The sequence below is a fragment of the Halichoeres trimaculatus genome, unplaced genomic scaffold (assembly GCF_033239565.1).
Source record: "Halichoeres trimaculatus isolate MK-OKI-2021-1 unplaced genomic scaffold, fHalTri1.1 fHalTri1_scaffold_1, whole genome shotgun sequence".
NCBI lineage: Eukaryota > Metazoa > Chordata > Actinopteri > Labriformes > Labridae > Halichoeres > Halichoeres trimaculatus.
Window position 1 is genome coordinate 25,273,300 of NW_027437179.1, and position 19,766 is coordinate 25,293,065.

Below are 19,766 nucleotides of genomic sequence, written 5' to 3' on the forward strand. Positions count from 1 at the left end.
CAAAGGTTATGTGCATGCGAGAGCCTCCACACAGTGAATACCTTAGTCATTCTGCTGCAGATTTCCAAATACTAGCAAATGCCAAACATATCTACTTGTTGCTGTGGTCTTTTTAAAAGCTTGGATGTTTACTATCAAAAAGTGGCTCTCAAATTTCTGGCCTAGCTATCTGCAAGGTAGCCATGTGATATAATTCTTTTTTTTTTCAATGACAGATGGAACCTTGCTGCTCGGTACCTCCAGCCTCACAGGCAGGAGCTGGCAGGGATCTGTTTGGATCTACAGTGACCCTGTGCAGGCCCCCAATGAGGAGCAGTGCAAAGCTGGTGTGCAGACTGAGGCTGGTGTTACAGATGCCAAATGGGTAACAGAAAAGGGCATAGTTGTGGCATCAGACTCAGGTAGGGCAGATATTGTCAGCAATCATGAAATGCTGGTCTCTACAGTGAGACGTTGAAGTAGAATTTGAACATCTGCTATCTGTGCAGGGGCTTTGGAGCTCTGGGAACTTGCTGAAGACGAAAGCTTGCTGGTAAATCGTTTTACCAAATATGAGCATGACAACATTGTCACCACAGTGAGCCTAGTCACAGGGGCAAGCAGTGCTGTCACTGGGAGCATGGACTGTCGGTAAGACTCCTTTTTACATATATCATATGTACACTTACACAAATGCCTAAACTACCAGTGCAGAACTGAACAATGTTGACTGTTAATTTCTTGTGCATTGGGATTTAACCTCTTCTTGCTTTTTTCACTGTAGAATCAAAGTCTGGGATCTTAGTCAGGAGTCTGTTGTTACTACCTATAATGGTAAGGGGACATCTTACATTTTCACCTAGGATATCTAGATAGCAGTGCTACAATCTATTCACTTAAAAAAATCAAAAGCATTGATTTTTTTTCACTCACATGTTAAAGATTCAAATTAATTCAAAGGTTACAACAGGAAAAATGTTGAGCCAAGTGTCAAAAATCCAAAGCTTTAATATACATTTAGTTCTTTCTAGTAGCTCACCATCTTGCTTAAATGATCACTAGAGGAATGTAGTTAGAACATAATTGTGTCAGTAGAGGAAACGTTTTTGATTAGGATGTATAAAATAATCCCTGTTTTTCCTCTCCCTTCAGTTCACACACAGCCAGTCAGCTGTGTTGCCTGCAGTCCCACAGATGAGTCTCTTTTCATTTCTTGTGGTGAAGTAAGTTATTAATAAATACATATTATGAACACACACCATTAAACACGGATGGAGATTATTTGAATAAAGAATTGAGGACACCTTGCTCCATTGAAAAATGCATTTACTAGTCTGAAAATGGAATGCATTTAGTTTGATTGCACATTGCTAAAAAATAATAACTGCATCATTGTCAGATATGACAATTCTCCTCATCACACACTAACACACCTATAACACGCCTCTTAAAGATGTAGGGCAATCCTTGAGTCTTGCAACCCAATAAACTGCTGGATGTTATACAGGTCATTGAAGGCAGAGGAGCTAAAGAGAACTAACAGTGTGTATTACCTTCACCCAGATTTAACCTTTTCCTTCCCTCGGTCTCTCAGGATGGCCGTGTGCTGATGTGGGACAGGAGGAAGCCAGACAAACCAGCCACTAGAATAGGTGAGCAACAGGTTTTGCTGGGCTGTTAACAGCGCTGGAATTAAATTAGCAACAGAGGAGATTCCTTTCATGCATAACACCAAATAGACAGCGAGTGAGCAGACTATTATCTAGGTCAGTATACATATTGAATGCAAAACTTGAAAATAACAAACCCTGGTGGGTTAGTCTCCTAGAGTGTTCACTTTCAAGTTTAGCAGGTTAGGATATCTTTATTGTGAAAAATAAGACTATCTCATGTTCCCACGTTTTATCACTCAACTCCCATTTAGAAATCAGTGTTCTGACAGGTGACGTTGCAAATTTAGCATGTCTGATCTAGTGATTATTGATGCCAGATTATAAAATGCTGTCTGGATAGTTTAAGATATTCATTTCATGGAGACACAGTCTTTTAAGACTATGTATATACTCTCCTAGTATTGATACATTATATGCTCTGTATGTTTTTTGTTTTAGATGTAGAGTCCCCCAGATGTTCACCCACCACTGTAGCTTGGCATCCTCACCACAGAAGCACGATTGCTTTTGGTAAGGCACAGCAGCAGGTTACTGATTGACAGAAAGTGACAGTCCCCTCATGTTTGATAATGCTTGTCGTGTCTCAGGTGATGAGATGGGCAGAGTGGCAGTGAAGGATTTTCTGGGAACAGAGCCAGCCAGGGTGGAGAAAATCCACAGACGCAGAGTCAATGGGCTTGCCTTCTCTACACATAGGTAAACAAAAGTCTGAGATATATGCATAACTAGCTCTCCAATACCATCTGTAAAACTTTTTCCAAAACAACTATTTTTGTCGTTCATATCTTAGTGCCTCCTTACTGGCCTCCATCAGTGATGACTGTTGCCTTGCCGTATTGAACTCTGATCTTCAAGAAATGTGAGTTTGCACTTCACATTTAGTAAGCCTTCAGTACCAATGACAAATACGAATCACGTGTCATGTTCATGTGTCAAGAATCATGTTCTTTCGTTGTAGACATAGAGATCGGCGACACCAGGACTTTGTCAAAGATGTGTGCTGGCTCCATGGTGGCTCTAACACTCTCACAACCGTTGGCTGGGATCACTTTGTGCTTCACCACACAGTGGACACGGCTGCTGGAGCTCCCAACTCCTCTTAGACTCAATAGATGCTCACAAACAAGGGACGGGGGCATCTTAAAAAGTGTTGGCCTCCCTGATTCTGAGGGGTACCATATGTCTCTGAAAAGTGAAGTAAGGAATATAGAATAAAATGTTTCATTGTCATAAAGTAACCCAGTTATGTTCACTATATTTCAATTCTGCCATCCCTGTGCCAGTTTTTTTTCCATTACTGAATTTCTCCAAAATTGTCTGTATCTGCTTGTTTCATGTCAAACTGCATTTTGCTGTGTAATTAAACTTAGGACATCCATTTGTATTCATAGTTTTACATTAAAGGTAACTTAGTGTTGTGATATCCTGGAGTCTAACCATAGATAAATATAATAAGAAAAATATAAATAATAAATGGACGTTGTCTTCGTGACGTCACCTGTCTTTTTCAGAAACATAGATTTTGAAACAAAGCGGCTGGCGTGGCCATTTTGAAAATGGGGTGGGCTTTGAGTCTTCACACTTGTAGCTAGAAAACGCCTGTCCGCCATTTGAGCTGAGCTGTGCCTCTGATTTGGCAAACTTGGGATCTAAATATCTTATTTAACTGCTGAGTAAGGAAAAATTTACCCACCCCCCCACAATGTGTGCTGATAGTGGAATTAGCGATTCAGGCCCAAGCCGTTTTTTAAACCAGGCTGAAAAAAGGTTTTTGGTGCTGAAAAAAAAACCTTTTGCTTTTCTTGCTTGCTGTGTATGCGGTTTCAAATCTTTCTGCAGCCGGCCTCAAACAGAATCTCAAAGAAATGCATTTTTTAGCACTTCCTCATTGTCTCATAATTTCAGCCCAGACTGCTGCTTGAGTCTAAATTATGCCACCAGATTATGGAAGAATACTACAAGTTAAACTAATGGGGAGATATGATATCATGATAAGGGTTAACTTGAAAGCTATGCAAAAAAAAAAACATCGCCATATACCATAACCATAATGTGACATATTTGACTCTATCCCCCCCATCCCTGGTACAAAACTGGGTAGTGTATCACTAGTTCTTATGTGTCAAATGTTGGCAGTTTGCTCAGAAATTAGCAAGGTTACATGTGTGATTCACGCAGCCAGTGGCAGCTGTGGTGTCGTTACAGTGTTCAGTAGACATAACAGACATGTCATAATATAGCTGCGGGATTGTGTTTTTTAAGGAGTGATCACTGCAAATGTGAATGAGACTGCAAATGAAAAGTAGCCCTCATGCTAACCTAGAGCATTGTGCCAATTTTAAAAGAGTAAATGTATTTGGTCTTAGGAGATTAGACACAACATTTAATCAGTAACACTTGAAGTCAGGCTAAGGCTGGATAGTTTTAAAAACGTGTTCGCTAAGCTACTTCAAGACTAATATTGTTCAAAAACAATAATTCCCTTTTAGCTTGTCATTCAGGATTTCAAAAGTTTTAACTTGGCTCCATCAAAAATACGGGCATCTCATCGAGATAACTAGAGTTAGTGCTTTCATTTTGGAACAGAAATCCTATTTCCTACATAAACACGTACTGCACACGTAAAAAAAAAAAAACTCAAGTCAATCACAACATGCAGTTATGCTTGTTTTTATTCAGAGCGTAAATAGGGAGTTATGGAGCAACATTTGACACTGATAAATGTTCTTTTTTATATAAAGACAGCAATATTTAAATATTGTGATTGTGCAAACTTAACGTGTACATATAAGTAGATTTTACAATATATCAGCTTAATTTTCATTTCATACAAACTTGTATGTACAGAAAACAAAAGTGAAAACAATGACTTTCTTTTCTTCCTTTCTTTTCTTACTAGATACAGTTAACTAATACAGACAGGAAGACATTATCGACATCATGAGAAACAACCCATCTGAGTTATGGCTACCTTCCAGCTCTTATTCAATTACAGGCTTGTTTTTTCCCCCACTGGACCCACATCATATACTTGTAACAGTTTAGTTACAGGGCATGTTATTACACCATGAACCACAGTAATTACATCGTACATCATGACTTTGATAGAACCAGTATTTAAGAATAAGATGTCAACTGATTCCGTATCCTACAAGTTATTGAGAGCAGATTTTCAAAACATATTTTGACAGTTAAGAATAACTCAAGCAATCAAACACTGGCTTGCTCATATATCTGAATCTGCTTGATTTTATGAATGTTTCCCATGTAGCACTGATTAAAAGCTTTAGTTTGACAGACAATATACATATCCACACTGTATGAGCAGGAGCAGCGAAATAAATCATTTACATCGGTCAACTCTAAAAATAAAACATGAGAATAAAATATAACACAGTTATAAGCAACATTCAGATGTAGATGAAACTACATCATTTCAAGATAAATATTGTCCTGAGACATTTGTAACGTTATCCCTACTGAGTTGGTCATTTAAGTCATTTGTTTGAAGTGCTTTTTCTTTTATGTTCAACTCATTCTGTTTCAAAATTATATATTCTGATTATACATGATTATACACGATGTACATCAAACCAAGGAACATCAATCTCATCCCCACAACACATTACGATTCTGCACTAGACCAAGGAGATATAGGATTTTTGGTGCCGGGCCGAACTGTAAAAGTCATTCCATACTGATGTTTTGAGTGCACTCCATTGCTGAAAAGAAGGACATGTAAATATGAGTTGACAGTAAATCAAAACACTGAACTTCTAGTAGGGAAAAGTGAACCTTTTCTATTTGAGCACTGAAACTCTTACCTGGTGGGACTTTTCACTGAAGAGGTATCCTGATGTTTTCTGACCATTTTGCCCTCCAGTTCACGCATATCCAGGCCTGCTGTTTTGTTCGCCACTGTATCATTCTTGCTTGGTGGTGTGACTTTGAGAACAGTGGAGGCCTTATTCTCCTCATCAGATAAGGGGTTGCCCCAGTCATCCGAATTAGCCTCATTCTCCTTCACGGGGTTCATTTTGTGATCCATCTCCGCCATCTTTTTTTGTAGGATGCTGAGCAGCGTGACCTGACTAGGTGAAAGATTGGATGGGATATGATTTGGGCCCACCTTAGGTTTGGTCTGGGTTTGCAGTTTTGGTTTGACCGCAGTATCAGGAGGTGGGAATTTTGGAGCCTGAGGAGGTTTAGGCTTTGGGGGCGGAGCTGGAATTAGAGTTGGGGCTGGAGGAGGAGGTGGAGGTGGAGGAGGGTCAAAAACTGGTGCTGGTGTTGGTGCTGGTACTGTTTTCCTTGGAGGGTCAGGTGGAGTGATGGTTGGAGGGGGGCCCACAATGTCATCCAAATCATCAAACTCTGGTGGAGGAGGAAGTACTGGCAAGTTTATGTCCACCTTGTCTGCCACACTAGAAGCTTGAGGCTTTGAGGGGCTTTTCTCTCTGTTTTGTGTCCGTGCTACCAGGTTAGTTAAACTTGGGGATCCAGACATTCGACTGAGATTTGGGCTGCTTGAAGGTGTCTGGTGCTTGAAGAGTGGAGAGCTGCTCAGTTTCTCTGGGGTTTGAACTGTTTGCGTATGATTCCAAGAACCAACAGGTTTTGGACTTTCTGGAACTCTTTCTTGAGATGCTAAAGAGGAGGACGAGCTGGACCTTGGTGTGACCACAAAGGAATTAGGACTGGAGTCACTTGGGTGTATGCTCGAACTTGGTTGCTCATCTTTTTTGGCACTGTTTTCTCGTGACAGAGAATGGGTTGTCCTTTGTTGCTCTCTTTTCTTAGCTGCCATTAAGAGAGCCAGTGGGGAGGCTGCTGTTCCCTCTTTTACCCCTTGAGTTTCACTGCCTTTCAGGTTGCGGAGTTTACGATCTAACAAGGGACTGAACTTGTGACTTGGGCTTGGAGATACGTCATGCTTATCCTTATTTAGCTCTGAATTTACTGAAGTACCATTTAGTTTTGGAAGTGATGGCAAAGTCTGATGAGAATACCTGAGAGGTTTTTCTAACGGCAGTGTAGAAACTCCAGTTGCTGTTGCTCCTTTATTTTGTTCAGGTAGGGATATTTGAGAGGGTGTGGTAATTTGTAAGTTATCCTTCAGTTCCTGTACATCTTTCAGAACTGGTTTAGATGGTGTTGCCACTTTTGGGACTCTACCATCTACTTCACCAAGCACTGGAGAAGTTTTGACAGATGAAGAATCTTCCAGGAGCAATTTATGCTTGGGTCGTGTGTCAGGTTCTTCATAGCCTTTGAGGATTGAGGTTGTTGGAACGTGGTAAAGCTTAGCTGTGTTCTGCGGATTGAAAGTGGACAATGTTGGCGTCTGCACAGGAGGAGGTGGGGCAGGAGTTTGTGGTGGGGAATCAAGATTTGACATAGAAGACAGTCTGATGGGTTTTGGTGGGGGTGTCTTGGATGTTTTTGGTTGCCTTTCAGTTGGAGGCTGTGGTGGTGCAAATCGTGGATGGTCAGGCACTACTGAAGATGGGGGGTTAGAAATGGGTATGGATGACCTAGAGCCGCTGGAAGAAGTGGATGGAGGCTTTGGCGGAGCCATTGGTGGTGGTTTCAAAAAGGTGAAATCTTCCTCCTGCAAGGATGGTGCCAGTGAAGGGGGTTTAGGAGCTGGCATGGATGGAGGCTGGAGGGTCGACAGGTCAAGAGTGTTTAAGTCACCCATAAAGTCTGGAGGAGGGAGAAACGTTCCTGGTGGGAGTGGAGGTGCCATAGATGGGTGAGGAGGAACAAATATATCATCCTCCATGGGGTCAGGCACAGATCCATTGGTCAAGTGATCTCCACTAACTATAGAAAGAAAAGAAAGGATATCATAAAAACTTTGATGCTGTTGTATGCAGCGAATAAGGATCACTTGCTGTAAAGAACAGAGAGGGAACTGTTTCAAAAGGAAACATCTAAACCTGATCAAGTTCCCATCTTTTCATTCCAGATTCAATCTGGTTTATATCCAAATTAGGATTACCATAATCCCTTGTCTGATGAAATGATAATACGAAAACACTCTAGATGCAACACACAGTAATCCCAAAATATACTGAAATAGATTCTGGAGTTCAAAGACAGATGCATAGATAAAGAAATTTGTGTTATGCACTTTTCTGTAAGTTCTAACACTCCCACTATGCAAACACTGTTGCCCCGCTGTTTGGTATGGCTGTTTGGAAGGACTCGGGAGGCTTATTGAGCAATTGCCTGGGCAAACATTTACCTGGCCCGAATTTTTAACCCTTTATGAAGACAGATTGCTGTAATCCATCAACCAAGTCCAGGCAAAGACACCATAAATGGTCTTAGTACTTAAGCATGTAAACAATAGAATTTTCTATACCTAAGTACATATTTGAGGGAGGTGAATGCTCACCTGAGCCGTTGATCTTTGGACCATTGACCGGGGGGAGAAGGGGTACTTTGGGTGTTGGAACAGCAAACCCTTGAAAACTGTCCAACGAAGACTGCAAAGGGAAAACAACACACATCAGACTTTTTATCAACATCCAATACAAAAGAAATAGTGCAGTATTAGAAAATTTGGAAAACATGAGATTGTCAAAACACCTTGCCCAAAAGTATCAAAAAATACTGCTGACAAGTTTCCAAAGCATAACTTTTAACATGACACTACTACATTCTTGGCTCATGACCATTCTTAGTGAATCAGAGGATACACCTATTTATCTCATTGTTTCTCATGTCAAAGCAAGCCTGACCCTGTGTTTGACGGAGTGAGAGAAAGAAAAAAGAGAGAGCTGCTCCCTCCGTGGCCCAAACAACACCAAAAATAAACAAACTCTGTTGACACAATAGAAGTCTATGAGAAGTTACAGGGTACTCCTCAAAGGGCTCAAATTTAACAAAATAAAACACATTTGGTGCCATCTGAAGTTACCGTGCTGCATATTTTCACGTCAGTTTCATAATCAGGGTGGCAAGGAAGCAGGAAAGTTTGTGGCGTTTTATTGTAGAGCTCTATAAATTATTGTTTAATAAGCGTGATACATGTTCACAGGCAGCATTGTAAAAGCTGAACACCAGTTAGTTTTGTCTAGGTTTTTAGATTAAGATACCTTTGACATCTGCTTGAAATCACACCTTGAGTGACTGAACCAATTTCTCTAGTTATCACAGGACACTTATGTAGCTTGTTGGAAAGGTATGCTTACCACAAAGCAAGGGCGTGTCAGTAAAAATGGCGTCAGAGCCGGTTTGATTCATGTGTTTTGTTCCCTGTCTTATGACTCACTTTCATCTGTCGCAGCAGTCTGAGCCGTCCTGCCCATGTGCTGCTGGGTGTGCCACAGCCAGCACATGCCACAGACGCATTCACAGAACACTCCCAAACACTGAGGTGTGTGAACAAGAGCACTGACGAGCTTTTTATTTATACCTGCACCATGACAATAAAACGGGTGGCCTGACAGACATACTGACTACAACTTAGTCCTTTTAGTCCTTCTTACTCATCTAACAATGAACACTTGCATACAACTAGTTTGGCACATTAATATATGAGGACACATGCTAAGTGGTGGAAGACTTATGAGGATGTTCTCCTAAAAAATACCAACAACACAGAACAGAGAAAAATCCTCAGGTAAAAGCCTTGCACCAAAATTTAGTGAAAGTGAAAGTACCAAAGTTTTTCTGGAAATCTATGCATCTTAGAGAACACCAGGAATAATTTTTACCTTAAGATATTATAGTGTTGCTGATTGTTGTTAAAAATGAAATATGTATTTAAAGGAAACGTGTTTAAAGCACAGAGATAATCTTATTTTGATAATTTCTTATTATTTTTAGTTGCTGTTCTTGGTAATATAACATGGATTATACAGGAAAGGCAGAAATAAGCTTCAGCCTGTTCCTTCTTCGGGCCTTTGAAAAAATTGTGAATCCTTATTGTGTGAAGTTAACCAGTGTTAAGTTATAAATTTGTTTTAGTTTTATTATGAGATGACTTCTCACAAAGGCAGGAGATTTTTTTCATTAGAAATGAAAGATCAAAATAAAATATTCCTTCAGAAAGTGATTTGACTAACTTGTGAAAACTAGGCTAAGGCTTGTTTCATTGTCATGTGTTATTTATTTGATCATTTTTTTTAAGTTATTCAAGCCACAAGGTTGGGAATCACTGCAACCCAACACTGCAACACTTCAGTAAATATACCTTGTTACTTTTTCACCACTTGTGATATATTACCAATACACAGGCACCAACTGTGGATGAGTCCATCAAATACACAGTACTGGATTACTCTACATTGTAGTTTTATTATAGTATAAGGACTTTTAAACTTTCAAAAACTTCTTTAAGACATAAACAGTGTTTTGGATGCAATCAACCCACTAACCTAGCTGTCATCTTACAGCATGCAATGTACATCAAGATGATGATGATTCATCTTTATTTTGGAAAGCATATTTTGGTTTCCAAAATTGTTTTCAAACTAAAAGTTGATAAAAGATTGTTGAAGATTCTTTTCATTGTACTGTCTACCTTATTAAGGTAAATTATAGTTATTACAGTGGAAAGTAAAGTTTACCAAACACACTAAAATATCGAAGCTCAACTGACACCGACATGTTCTTTATTAGCGGTTCAGTGCACAACCACAACACAATTAAACAGGGTAATTTTTTTCCAATTCATAAATTTCCTGGCACTGTATCTATAAAAGCTGACCCATATTCAAACACACTCCTCCAGTTAAACACAGTCCTTTATCAGTTAATTGGCACCTGCACGGTTTTGCAGATACAGAGTTCGAGGTGAAGTAATGCTTAATGTCAGGGTGGGGACCGTTCAGACACACATCTAATTTAACACCATGATCTGAGACAGAGCGACAGACATACATTTCTCCAGTGTTGGAACTTGAAAGCTTTACTCAGATACTCACATTGTGATGTTTGACAGTGGGTCTGGCCCTCACACTGGCTGTACCTGACTCTGGGATGGCAGCGGACCCCAACACCAGCTCCACATTATCTGAGGAAATAAAACAGAAGAGTTTTTATACCCGGATACTCTTCTGTTAGCATAATAAGTTTCTGCACAGTTAAAACCATTGTAAAGACATTTCACCCTTTTTACATCTGCATCATGTTCCATGGTGCATTGTAATTCACTCAGGTGCAGATTAGTACTTTACACATAGTGCACATTGTGCAGGTAATGAGATACTGTATGCACCAAAGAGGCCTCTTTGTGTGTGCCACTCAGTCTAATAATCTGCTGTGTGATCCTGTCTGCTCTAACTGGTAGTTCTGTTGTTGACAACAGAAAGTTGGGCGACTGAGCGCTAATCTTTATTTATATTTCACCATTGTGCTCAAGTGAAAGCTTAGTTTTGGTGGCAATGGAAGATTATCACATTACGTAACTTAAATATACCAGAGCAGTGTAATCTCAAAAAGAGCTGGCATCACGTATCATCTTAACCTGCATGGTTAACTCGCTCTAGAAGCTCTATTTGATTCAGCATAATGCATAGTGATCCTATCTTTGAACCTAATTTTTCATTATTAAGATGCATTTGTGCAAAGTCTAAAAATAATATTGGCATAAGGATTGCATCATTGGTCCAAGTTATTGTGTTCAGTCAAGTAAAATCTGACTCTACAAAGAGACAAAAGAGAAGAGGTAAATCAAAAGACCCCTCAGATGGAGCCCCCAACACTTTAACATGAAAATGTGTGAGTCAATTTCTGTAAATGCATTCACGCATCAGAACAGCTGCAAAACCATTCTGCTGAACTGACAGATTATATCAGAGGTCACTGTTTGGTTAGCGTGGAGACATTTAGAAGTCATACATTCCTTTGCTGTCATCTTGTTTGTCCAATAAGTGACTGATGAATGACACTGAAAAGCACTTAGTCAGACTGTCTGTCAGACATTACGCTTTTCATTGACGCTGAGGAGGAACGAAATGACTGACGTTGCAACCAGGAAAGCAAAGTTTTTTAATTAGTACTTTACATTTGTTAACTATGATGTTCACAAAACATCTCAATGTAAATATTTGAATAGAATAATTATAAATTTTCAAATGCAGTGATGGGATTAACTGAGTTCATAAAAGTTTGGAGGGATCACTGCGGTGTTAAACCAGTCTATCCAAATCATCTGTTTCCCCTTTGTGCACCTCCATGATTTAAATAGACAAATGTCCTGTGTCATGCCCAAGCTTTGCATTGCAGTCGCTCTCATTTCCTTTGCCTCCAGTCTAATGGAACTAATGTTCCATTAGGCATGACTGTTTATCTGTAACCTGATATTACAAAAGTGTTGGCAGTTAAATTTAGGATTAGTATGGGCACAACTTCACACTTCACACACAACAGTGCTAAAACTTTCCTGAAATCATCTTAAAGTGTTGATGCATGTTTTCCATTTGTCGAACCAAGTGTTTACTTTATTGAACCAACTCTTTGTGAAGTTCTACTCCATATAGGTTTAAAGTTTTGAGAATATATCACACCTTATTCCTGTTTTTTCTTGATTTCATTTTGTTGTGTATCTGGCAGAAGAAAAAAAACTAAACTCGGGTCAGAACAAATCCCCTGACAAGTGTATTAGATAAAGTTGAAATCCCAATCTCTGATGTTTGAAAGTTTTGAGTCTCTGGAGATATTTTCTGGGGGTTTTTCCCACATATCCCTGTCCCTAAATGACAACTTGTGAATACATGATAGATACGCAGCGTCATCGAGATCCATCGTTAAGTCACATCATCATCAGAGAACAGGTTTTTCATAGGTAAATTGCGTTGCCCTGATTTGCACCTGTTGATACTTGTTCATCAGGAGATGACTTTAAAAGTACGGTCATAATATCTATTGAGCTCTACTTTAAAACACTCTTAAAGGCTGACAAACGGAGCTTCAAGCTGTTAGAGCTAAAGTACCTGTAAACATAAAGTTACAAAGGTCGCGTTTTACTCCAGCAAATGTTGACATGTAGCTATAATCAGTGTACTCACCCATATCTTTCATTTTCACATTGGTGTCGAAAAGAGAATTGTTCTTTCGACCCAAAAAATGCAAAGGTCCTTTCTTCATGGTTAGTTGGTCAAATGTTGTCTAGTTACGACCAAAATGGATTAGTGACGCATTTTTTTATCGGCAGGTAAATCCAAGGCAAAGCAGCAGGTGAGCGACAGGTGCAGCGCTGCGCACCAGGTAAACCTGACTTCGATGATTTAGAGAAAACTTTTGTGAACAGAGCGAGAAAATGGAGCAAATCCCGCCCCTCTCCTTTCACTGAGCCAGCCTGCTTTTTTTTCTATCATACACTCCCAACAGGTGAGGCCTCGGCTCTCCTTTCCTGTCACATTCCTGAACGATCTGCACCAAGCTCTGAGTCGCTCGTTCTCATTTAGGGTGTCTGAGTCTACTTCCACTGCTGATATCAGATACTTTGATACCAGCGGGAAATGTCAGCCCTGTTTGGTTAATCCACTATGTCCAGGAACAGTTTCATTTTGATGCATCTTGATTGAAAAGGGAAATTTGTGTTGAGAATAAACAGGAAATAAGGGGAAATAAATGGGAAATACATTGATATTTAACTACTGGTAATAAAAGTGCAAAAAATGTATCATAAAAAAATTAACACCATCCATATTTAATGCTATTTTGGTAAATGGTTTATAGACATGTAGCCATATGTTTTCACCCTTCTAGACCAAGTGCTTTTACTCTTTTAGTAACACACACCCTCACACACACACACATTTAATTTACATAAAATAATTTTTCAACATTAAATACCATTTGACATGTATTTCAATAACTTTCATTTCAGTATTTCCATCTAGAGCTACTCTAGATAGTACCACACCACTACTCTTAAGAAAATATTTATTTTTCCTTTATTTACCATATTTTTATACTATAACAATTTCAATACAAACCTTTGACCACTTAAACTTATGCATTATTATCTAATGAAAATATCACCTCTGCTTCTTAATGGAAAATACTTGTTACCAAGCATGCTGGAACCATTATCGTTTTTTCCCTCATTAATAAACTGACTTTTCATGAATATCATGTTGTAAATTTGCATGTGCTTGAAAATACAATATGATATTCATGAAAAGTCCAAATTCAGACACATAACCCAGAGCAAAGAGAGTAACAGAAGTGTTGACCTTCAGGGTGATTTCTACAGCTTTTTGCTGTGTAACACAGATTGAGCTGACCTGATAGTGAGGAGTTTACACAGTGCCGGAGGTAAAACAGTAAAAGCAGGATTGACCTTTGACCTGCACTTTGACTGTGTGTATTGAACAACAAGTGGTCAGAAAAGCATATAATGAAGGCATACCTGGGAGGGTTGAATGTTCCTGTGATCAAATGCCGGGCTGCACAGTTGTTAATGCTGTTGCCTCACAGCAGGAAGGTTCCTGGTTCAATTTCTTCGGCTGGACGGGAGTTTGCTTATTCTCTCCGTGTAAGTGTGGATTCTCTCCAGGTAGTCTGGCTTTATCACACAGTCAGGAGGCCAAGACACATGTTTTTCATGTTGACAGGTCATTCTTAAAGTGACCCTAAGTGTGAATGAAAGGTTTTCTTTCTCTTCACATTAGCCCTGTGATGGACAGGGGAATGACAGCAGGGACAGGCTCCATCCTCCTGCAACCCTGAAAGATAAAAGCAGTAAAGATAATGGGTGGAAGGATGATTAAAAATATATTCTGAGCATTCAGATCAGGCTATATGCTGTCCCATGCTGTGTACATGCCCACTGGTATTTGCTCAATTATTAAGTATGGTTAAGACATTACGTTTTTATCACAGATTCTTTTCAATCATTTTTACAAATCTGTATCGTAGTACCTGATGCTATGGTATCATTTATCAAAGGATAGGATTTGGGTTCATGTGACCTGTGTAAGGAGGTTAACTGTAAAGGTGATGATAGAGAGAGCTGTGGCTAAAGAGGATCATGAGACCCGTAAAGCTTGGAGTGGGCTGAGCCATGACAGTGACTCTACAGCAGCATTCAGTCTGTGTACCTGTGAGCTAAAAAAAGACCATTATGTTCTCACGTCCTCACTGCTCAGTGTGTTTGTTTACAGATGCCAGTATAGACTGATGACCAGCGGGTACAAGACATACACACGTATACAGGAACTATACAGTGGTTTTGGAACTGTTTTTTTTTTTTTTTTCACCTGAACCACCACAGAAAATGAAAAACAAAAAATATAAATTACATAGTCACAAATGAAAACAGGATTTAGGGGATTTGGAACTGTTTCTGGAAATTATCATCGATTATCATTCTTAAATACGGCACGTGCAATTTATTCTTCATACAGTAATAATCCATTCAGAGAACATAAACTTTGGATTGTTCCTCTCATTTTCAGAAATAAAGTGAATTTTTGTTTTGGCTCTTTAGCACACTATCATCAGAGTTTTGTTTTTTCTTCTTTTGTAATAATGATTCATGCTTTAAAAAAAAAAACTACACTATTTTTTCCTCTCTTTTCCTCATCACAGTGTTTCTGTTTTAAAATGTATCTGTCCCATCTAAACCTCAGCTGTCCTTCACACACTCAACTGGTCCATCCAGTTCCTCTGTCCTGAGCAAGAATCCATCCTGACAACTGATGCTGCTGAAATGCTAAGAATGTGATGGGAAGATCTTTTAACTCTTTACCCGCCTCCCAGTACTGAATCCACTTCACAGATCTGCTTTATCTATGGTGAAAAATATAATAAATATGTTAACTAGTTCCTAAAAATTAGTCCTTTCTTTAAGGAGAGGCAAAATGATGGCAGTATGTGTGTATTTTGCTTCCACAAACTGAAAAGAGACACTTTAAAAAGTTGATAAAAGGGTCATCATTTTTTCTTTCTGTGCTAATACTTAACAGTCACAGTGTCCCCGTACACAGCTTTCAGTTATTTTCCAGATTCTTTCTTTTGTTTCATTTCAATTTGGCCACAACAACAACATGTTCATGCTTGTTCCTCAACATTTCATGACAATGAAGTAAAAGGAAATAGAGACTGAGCACCATTGGTTTCATTATGATGAGGTATTAATGGCTGTAACTTGAGATGGAAATGAAACTGCTGTCGTAACCTGAACCAGATTTATGGTGTGGAAAAATGTGTGTCGGATGATGTCAACAGTTACAACATACTTCACGATCAAACATCTGTCACTATGACACATTTCTCATTTCTGTGAGTTATATATCTGGTAGAAAAGAGTGCCAAGAAAAACTTTTGACAATAAGGTTTTTGTGTGAGCAGGTGTATCTTTTATCATCAAGAATGTTATATATATATATATATATATATATATATATATATATATATATATATATATATATATATATATATATATATATATATATATATATATATATATATATATATATATATATATATATATGTACACATATGTGTGTGTATTTTGGGGGGGTTTTTTGTTTGTTTCTTGTTTTTTGTTTTAACCAATGCCCCCTCCAACCCCCACCCAAATTCATTATATAACATAAAAGTAACAGTTGCCTTAGAAAGAAAGAAAGAAAGAAAGAAAGAAAGAAAGAAGTCATATTCCCACTGGAGGATACTGAAATTTGAAAGAACTTTATTAGTGACTGTCTTAGCGTGCCCTGTAATAAAGCTGCTTTAAAAAAAAATATGACACACATATTGTGCTTCCCGGCATCATGATGTGTAATTGTTTCAGTAGGGTGAAGTTCACACTTCTCCTAGTTATTATCCTTTGAAATGGCAGCCCCCCTACAGAGCATCTGACGACAGATGGAGGAGCTTTAAGAGGGTCTAAAGACTTTCCCAGTGACGGCCATTCCTGCTGTGGAACTAGGGTAAGCTGAGAGATCACTGGGGACTACAGTGAGAAGATTTAAGCAAAGGAGCTTTATGAATATGAGTAAATATTTTGGAAGTTATCTTAACATCAGAAAGAAGCAAAACTGCATGAATATTTCAAAATTGGAAGTTGTATAGCCTATATTTTTTGTTCTATTAGTAGAAGTTAATTCAAACAAATTAAATTTGTTGCATTTCATGGTTGACTTCTTTTGCTGTATATCCCAAAAGTTATCTGTCCTTTCCTCCAGGTGTCAATGACCCTGATGTTGAACAAATGAGTTTATGACAGTGTTTGCTGTTTCAGATGAATGACCCCAACCTCTACTCTACAAGGCACTTGATTTATTTACAAGAGCCCCCCCCCCCCCAAAAAAAAAAAAAAAAAAAGCTGGGCAGCAGGAAATGAAAAGACCAACTGATATCTGTTTATAAATTGGGTCAATTAAATGTAACGTTAGCTGCGTTAGCTGTGTTAGCAGTTTGTCAGATGGTATACAGTAACAGTTATTCCAAATCAGTGCATTCATCTACAGTGAAGTTCACAAGAGAGTAAACTCATCTTTATTCTGTAAATTCTTCTATTGCACCACAGGGTTTTGGCTTTGTTTGTATGATATATGTAAATATTAAAAGCTAGATGTAGTGATAAATTTGCAAAATTTTTAGTGTGTGGTCAATCGGCCTATTGTCCAAGATAGAGACAGACCTGAGACAAAAATTGAATCTGCACAAAAACTAAAGATGTCAGGGTGATAAAGTAAAATGCATTCGACTGGATAACACTTTACCTATTTTATCTTATTTTACAATATAGAATAAATTTATGATTATTTAAACTGATAATTTTGTTGCAGAGTGCATTAAAATTAAACACATCGTAGATATACCTCAAATCATAGAGGTCATTCATTAGGTGTAAAATATTAATTTTACCATCCAGCACACAAGGGGGTTATGTTTGCTTTTAGTTTCCTTTAATTAGTTAAGTCTTTGCTGGCAAGAAAAGTGGATTACAACTTCTGAGCTCTTGACACAGACACACAGTGAGATGATTGTCTGACTGAACCTGCTGCTTACAAACAGTTTTTACTCAGGCCACGCTCGGAGGCCAGTTGGATGCATGAGATCGTGGTTATGATTTTTGCTGGAATCTTTTTATCAATATTTTGAGATCGTTATGGGAAACAGCAGTGGGTCATCTGTGGAGCAACTACAAGCTTGTGAAAGTCATCAGTGGTACAGGAAGTTCATGACAGAGTGCCCATCTGGACTTCTTACGTTTTATGAATTCAAGCAATTCTTTGGCCTGAAGAATCTCTCCAAAAGCTCGGATAACTATGTCAAGACTATGTTCATGACGTTTGACATGAATGATGTAAGTTGATTGATACTCTTCTAGCACTGAAATGTTGCTACTAGTTCTAATGACACTAATTCTTTGAATGTGTAACTGTAGATGAATACATCAGGAGCCTCTGTGCATCTTCACTGTGTAACATTGAAACTGAGAAGTTGAAAAAAACCTGTGCCAAAACTAAGGTTATAGATCGTGGTTTTTATTTTTTTTTTAATCCTGCCAATATAAATATCTTAAGTCATATTCATATTGCTTCACTGTGACCAAACATTTCTAAGAAATGACAATTACACTTTAAACCTCCATAGTAAAATCAACAATGGAAGAATGTATAATTGGCTGTTTGTATGATTTTTTTTTAGGTCTGATACTTTAATTTCATGTCTTTTTATATTGAAAGCAGCTAGTTTCATTTTCAAACTTGCCTGTTTCTATTTGTGCTTGTGTTTTCCTGAGAGGAAAGTGGTCCAAGTTATTTCTGCTAATAGAGATCTGTTTGAGAGCAACTTATTCTATTAGTGAGGGGGCTAATCCTTAGATGCAGCAAACCCGACTGACCCACAACCTGAAAAAAAACACAACCAACCTGAACCACATTCACTTGTTTGTGATGCATCACACTTTCAAGCGTTGTATTCAGTAACTATGTGTCATTATGTGACATCTAATGTTATCTAGTTTCTTTGTAGAAATTTTTCTTGAGTGACTGACCATGTTTTGGGGTCTTAAATTTCTGCAGGATGGTTTTATTGATTTCATGGAGTATGTAGCTGCTCTGAGCCTGGTGCTGAAAGGAGGCGTGCAGCAGAAGCTTCGGTGGTACTTCAAACTGTACGACATAGACGGGAGTGGGTGCATTGACCGAGATGAACTGCTTCTTATTATTAAGGTGAGCATGTGCCTCCTCATTATGTCAAGCTTGACTTAAGGTTTAGTGACAGACCAAGGTAATCCTGAACACTGTCCTGGAACAACCTGAATAGACCACAGAGGTGAGACAAACCATCCCTCTTCAGGCTGAGCAGAGGACTGCAGTAACTGCTGACACCTACTGGTTAAAAAAGCAAAGCATGGATTAACGTTAATTCATCAAAACATTATCTAAAACATCGTGAAATAAAACGTGTATATTAAGTTCCTTTTTTCCCTGTTGTATTTAGTCCATTCGTGCAATCAATGGCATTGCCTATGAAATGTCAGCAGAGGATTTTGCCAACATGGTGTTTGACACAATCGACATCAATGGAGATGGTAAGAGTTCACTCACTGAAACAGAATTTGGCTGTAGGTGGAGGAAATTTGAAAATAACCTAAGTAAAAGTGAGTTACTTAGGTTGAAGTCTGAACAAATGCATTTTTTAAGACCTTAGCTGAGTGTGTGCTTTTGTTTGTTTCCCAGGTGAACTCTCCTACGAGGAGTTCATGGAGGGGATTCAGAAGGATGAAACGCTGCTGAAGATGCTGACAGAAAGTTTGGACCTTACACACATTGTTCAGAAGATTCAAGGAGAGATACGAGGAAGTTAATTGATCATTTTCAATAGGAAAATCTGACCATTAAGCTAAATAATAGATGGCTATCACAAATAGGGGCTCATATTGAACTGAGCTTTGCCCCTGTGATTCCCAGCCTTGAAATATGTTCATAACTTGTAAATGTGCCACAGCTGGATGAGTTGATGTGGAGCCAGGATGACCCACAAACGCTATAAAGATAGATGGATGTGCTTCTATCTGTGGATCACATGTTCAGTGACCCGCACAGACAAACCAAATTAGCTCCCAATGCAAAGAACAAAGAAAAAACATGAACCAGGAATTTAAAAGAGAAATATTCTCCAAGTCTAAGAATT

The 19,766-nt window shown here is 38.6% G+C and overlaps 3 protein-coding genes across 3 annotated transcripts in view; 2 read left to right on the forward strand and 1 right to left on the reverse strand.

The window, feature by feature from the left end:
• Positions 1-3,105, forward strand: part of wdr77 (WD repeat domain 77) — a 3,667-nt gene extending 562 nt beyond the window's left edge. Inside the window, exons 2-10 of the mRNA XM_074673064.1 lie at positions 216-401; positions 489-630; positions 764-813; positions 1,132-1,202; positions 1,574-1,631; positions 2,091-2,162; positions 2,240-2,348; positions 2,443-2,511; positions 2,611-3,105. Coding sequence (XP_074529165.1) covers positions 216-401; positions 489-630; positions 764-813; positions 1,132-1,202; positions 1,574-1,631; positions 2,091-2,162; positions 2,240-2,348; positions 2,443-2,511; positions 2,611-2,755 — 902 coding nt within the window. The 3' untranslated portion in view covers positions 2,756-3,105. The remainder of the gene's footprint in view (positions 1-215; positions 402-488; positions 631-763; positions 814-1,131; positions 1,203-1,573; positions 1,632-2,090; positions 2,163-2,239; positions 2,349-2,442; positions 2,512-2,610) is intronic.
• Positions 3,106-5,251: 2,146 nt separating this feature from the next.
• LOC141797195 (uncharacterized) lies at positions 5,252-6,273 on the reverse strand. The gene is made up of 2 exons (XM_074678632.1): positions 5,477-6,273; positions 5,252-5,374 (listed from the first exon to the last, which is right to left on the reverse strand). The coding sequence occupies exons 1-2, from the start codon at positions 6,157-6,159 to the stop codon at positions 5,278-5,280; spliced, it is 780 nt and encodes a 259-aa protein (XP_074534733.1). The 5' UTR covers positions 6,160-6,273; the 3' UTR covers positions 5,252-5,277.
• Positions 6,274-17,733: 11,460 nt separating this feature from the next.
• guca1ab.2 (guanylate cyclase activator 1Ab.2) lies at positions 17,734-19,440 on the forward strand. The gene is made up of 4 exons (XM_074675811.1): positions 17,734-17,931; positions 18,653-18,802; positions 19,074-19,164; positions 19,313-19,440. Exons 1-4 carry the CDS (start codon positions 17,734-17,736, stop codon positions 19,438-19,440), a joined length of 567 nt encoding a protein of 188 aa, XP_074531912.1.
• The last annotated feature ends 326 nt before the right edge of the window (positions 19,441-19,766 follow it).

Excerpts from the sequence above, each read along its gene's own strand:
- LOC141797195 (XM_074678632.1), bottom strand. The coding sequence starts at position 6,159 with ATGTCTGGATCCCCAAGTTTAACTAACCTGGTAGCACGGACACAAAAC. Across the intron at positions 5,375-5,476 it reads TCAGTGAAAAGTCCCACCAG|CAATGGAGTGCACTCAAAAC; the intron begins GTAAGAGTTTCA and ends CCTTCTTTTCAG.
- guca1ab.2 (XM_074675811.1), top strand. The coding sequence starts at position 17,734 with ATGGGAAACAGCAGTGGGTCATCTGTGGAGCAACTACAAGCTTGTGAA. Across the intron at positions 17,932-18,652 it reads TGACGTTTGACATGAATGAT|GATGGTTTTATTGATTTCAT; the intron begins GTAAGTTGATTG and ends AAATTTCTGCAG. Across the intron at positions 18,803-19,073 it reads AACTGCTTCTTATTATTAAG|TCCATTCGTGCAATCAATGG; the intron begins GTGAGCATGTGC and ends TGTTGTATTTAG.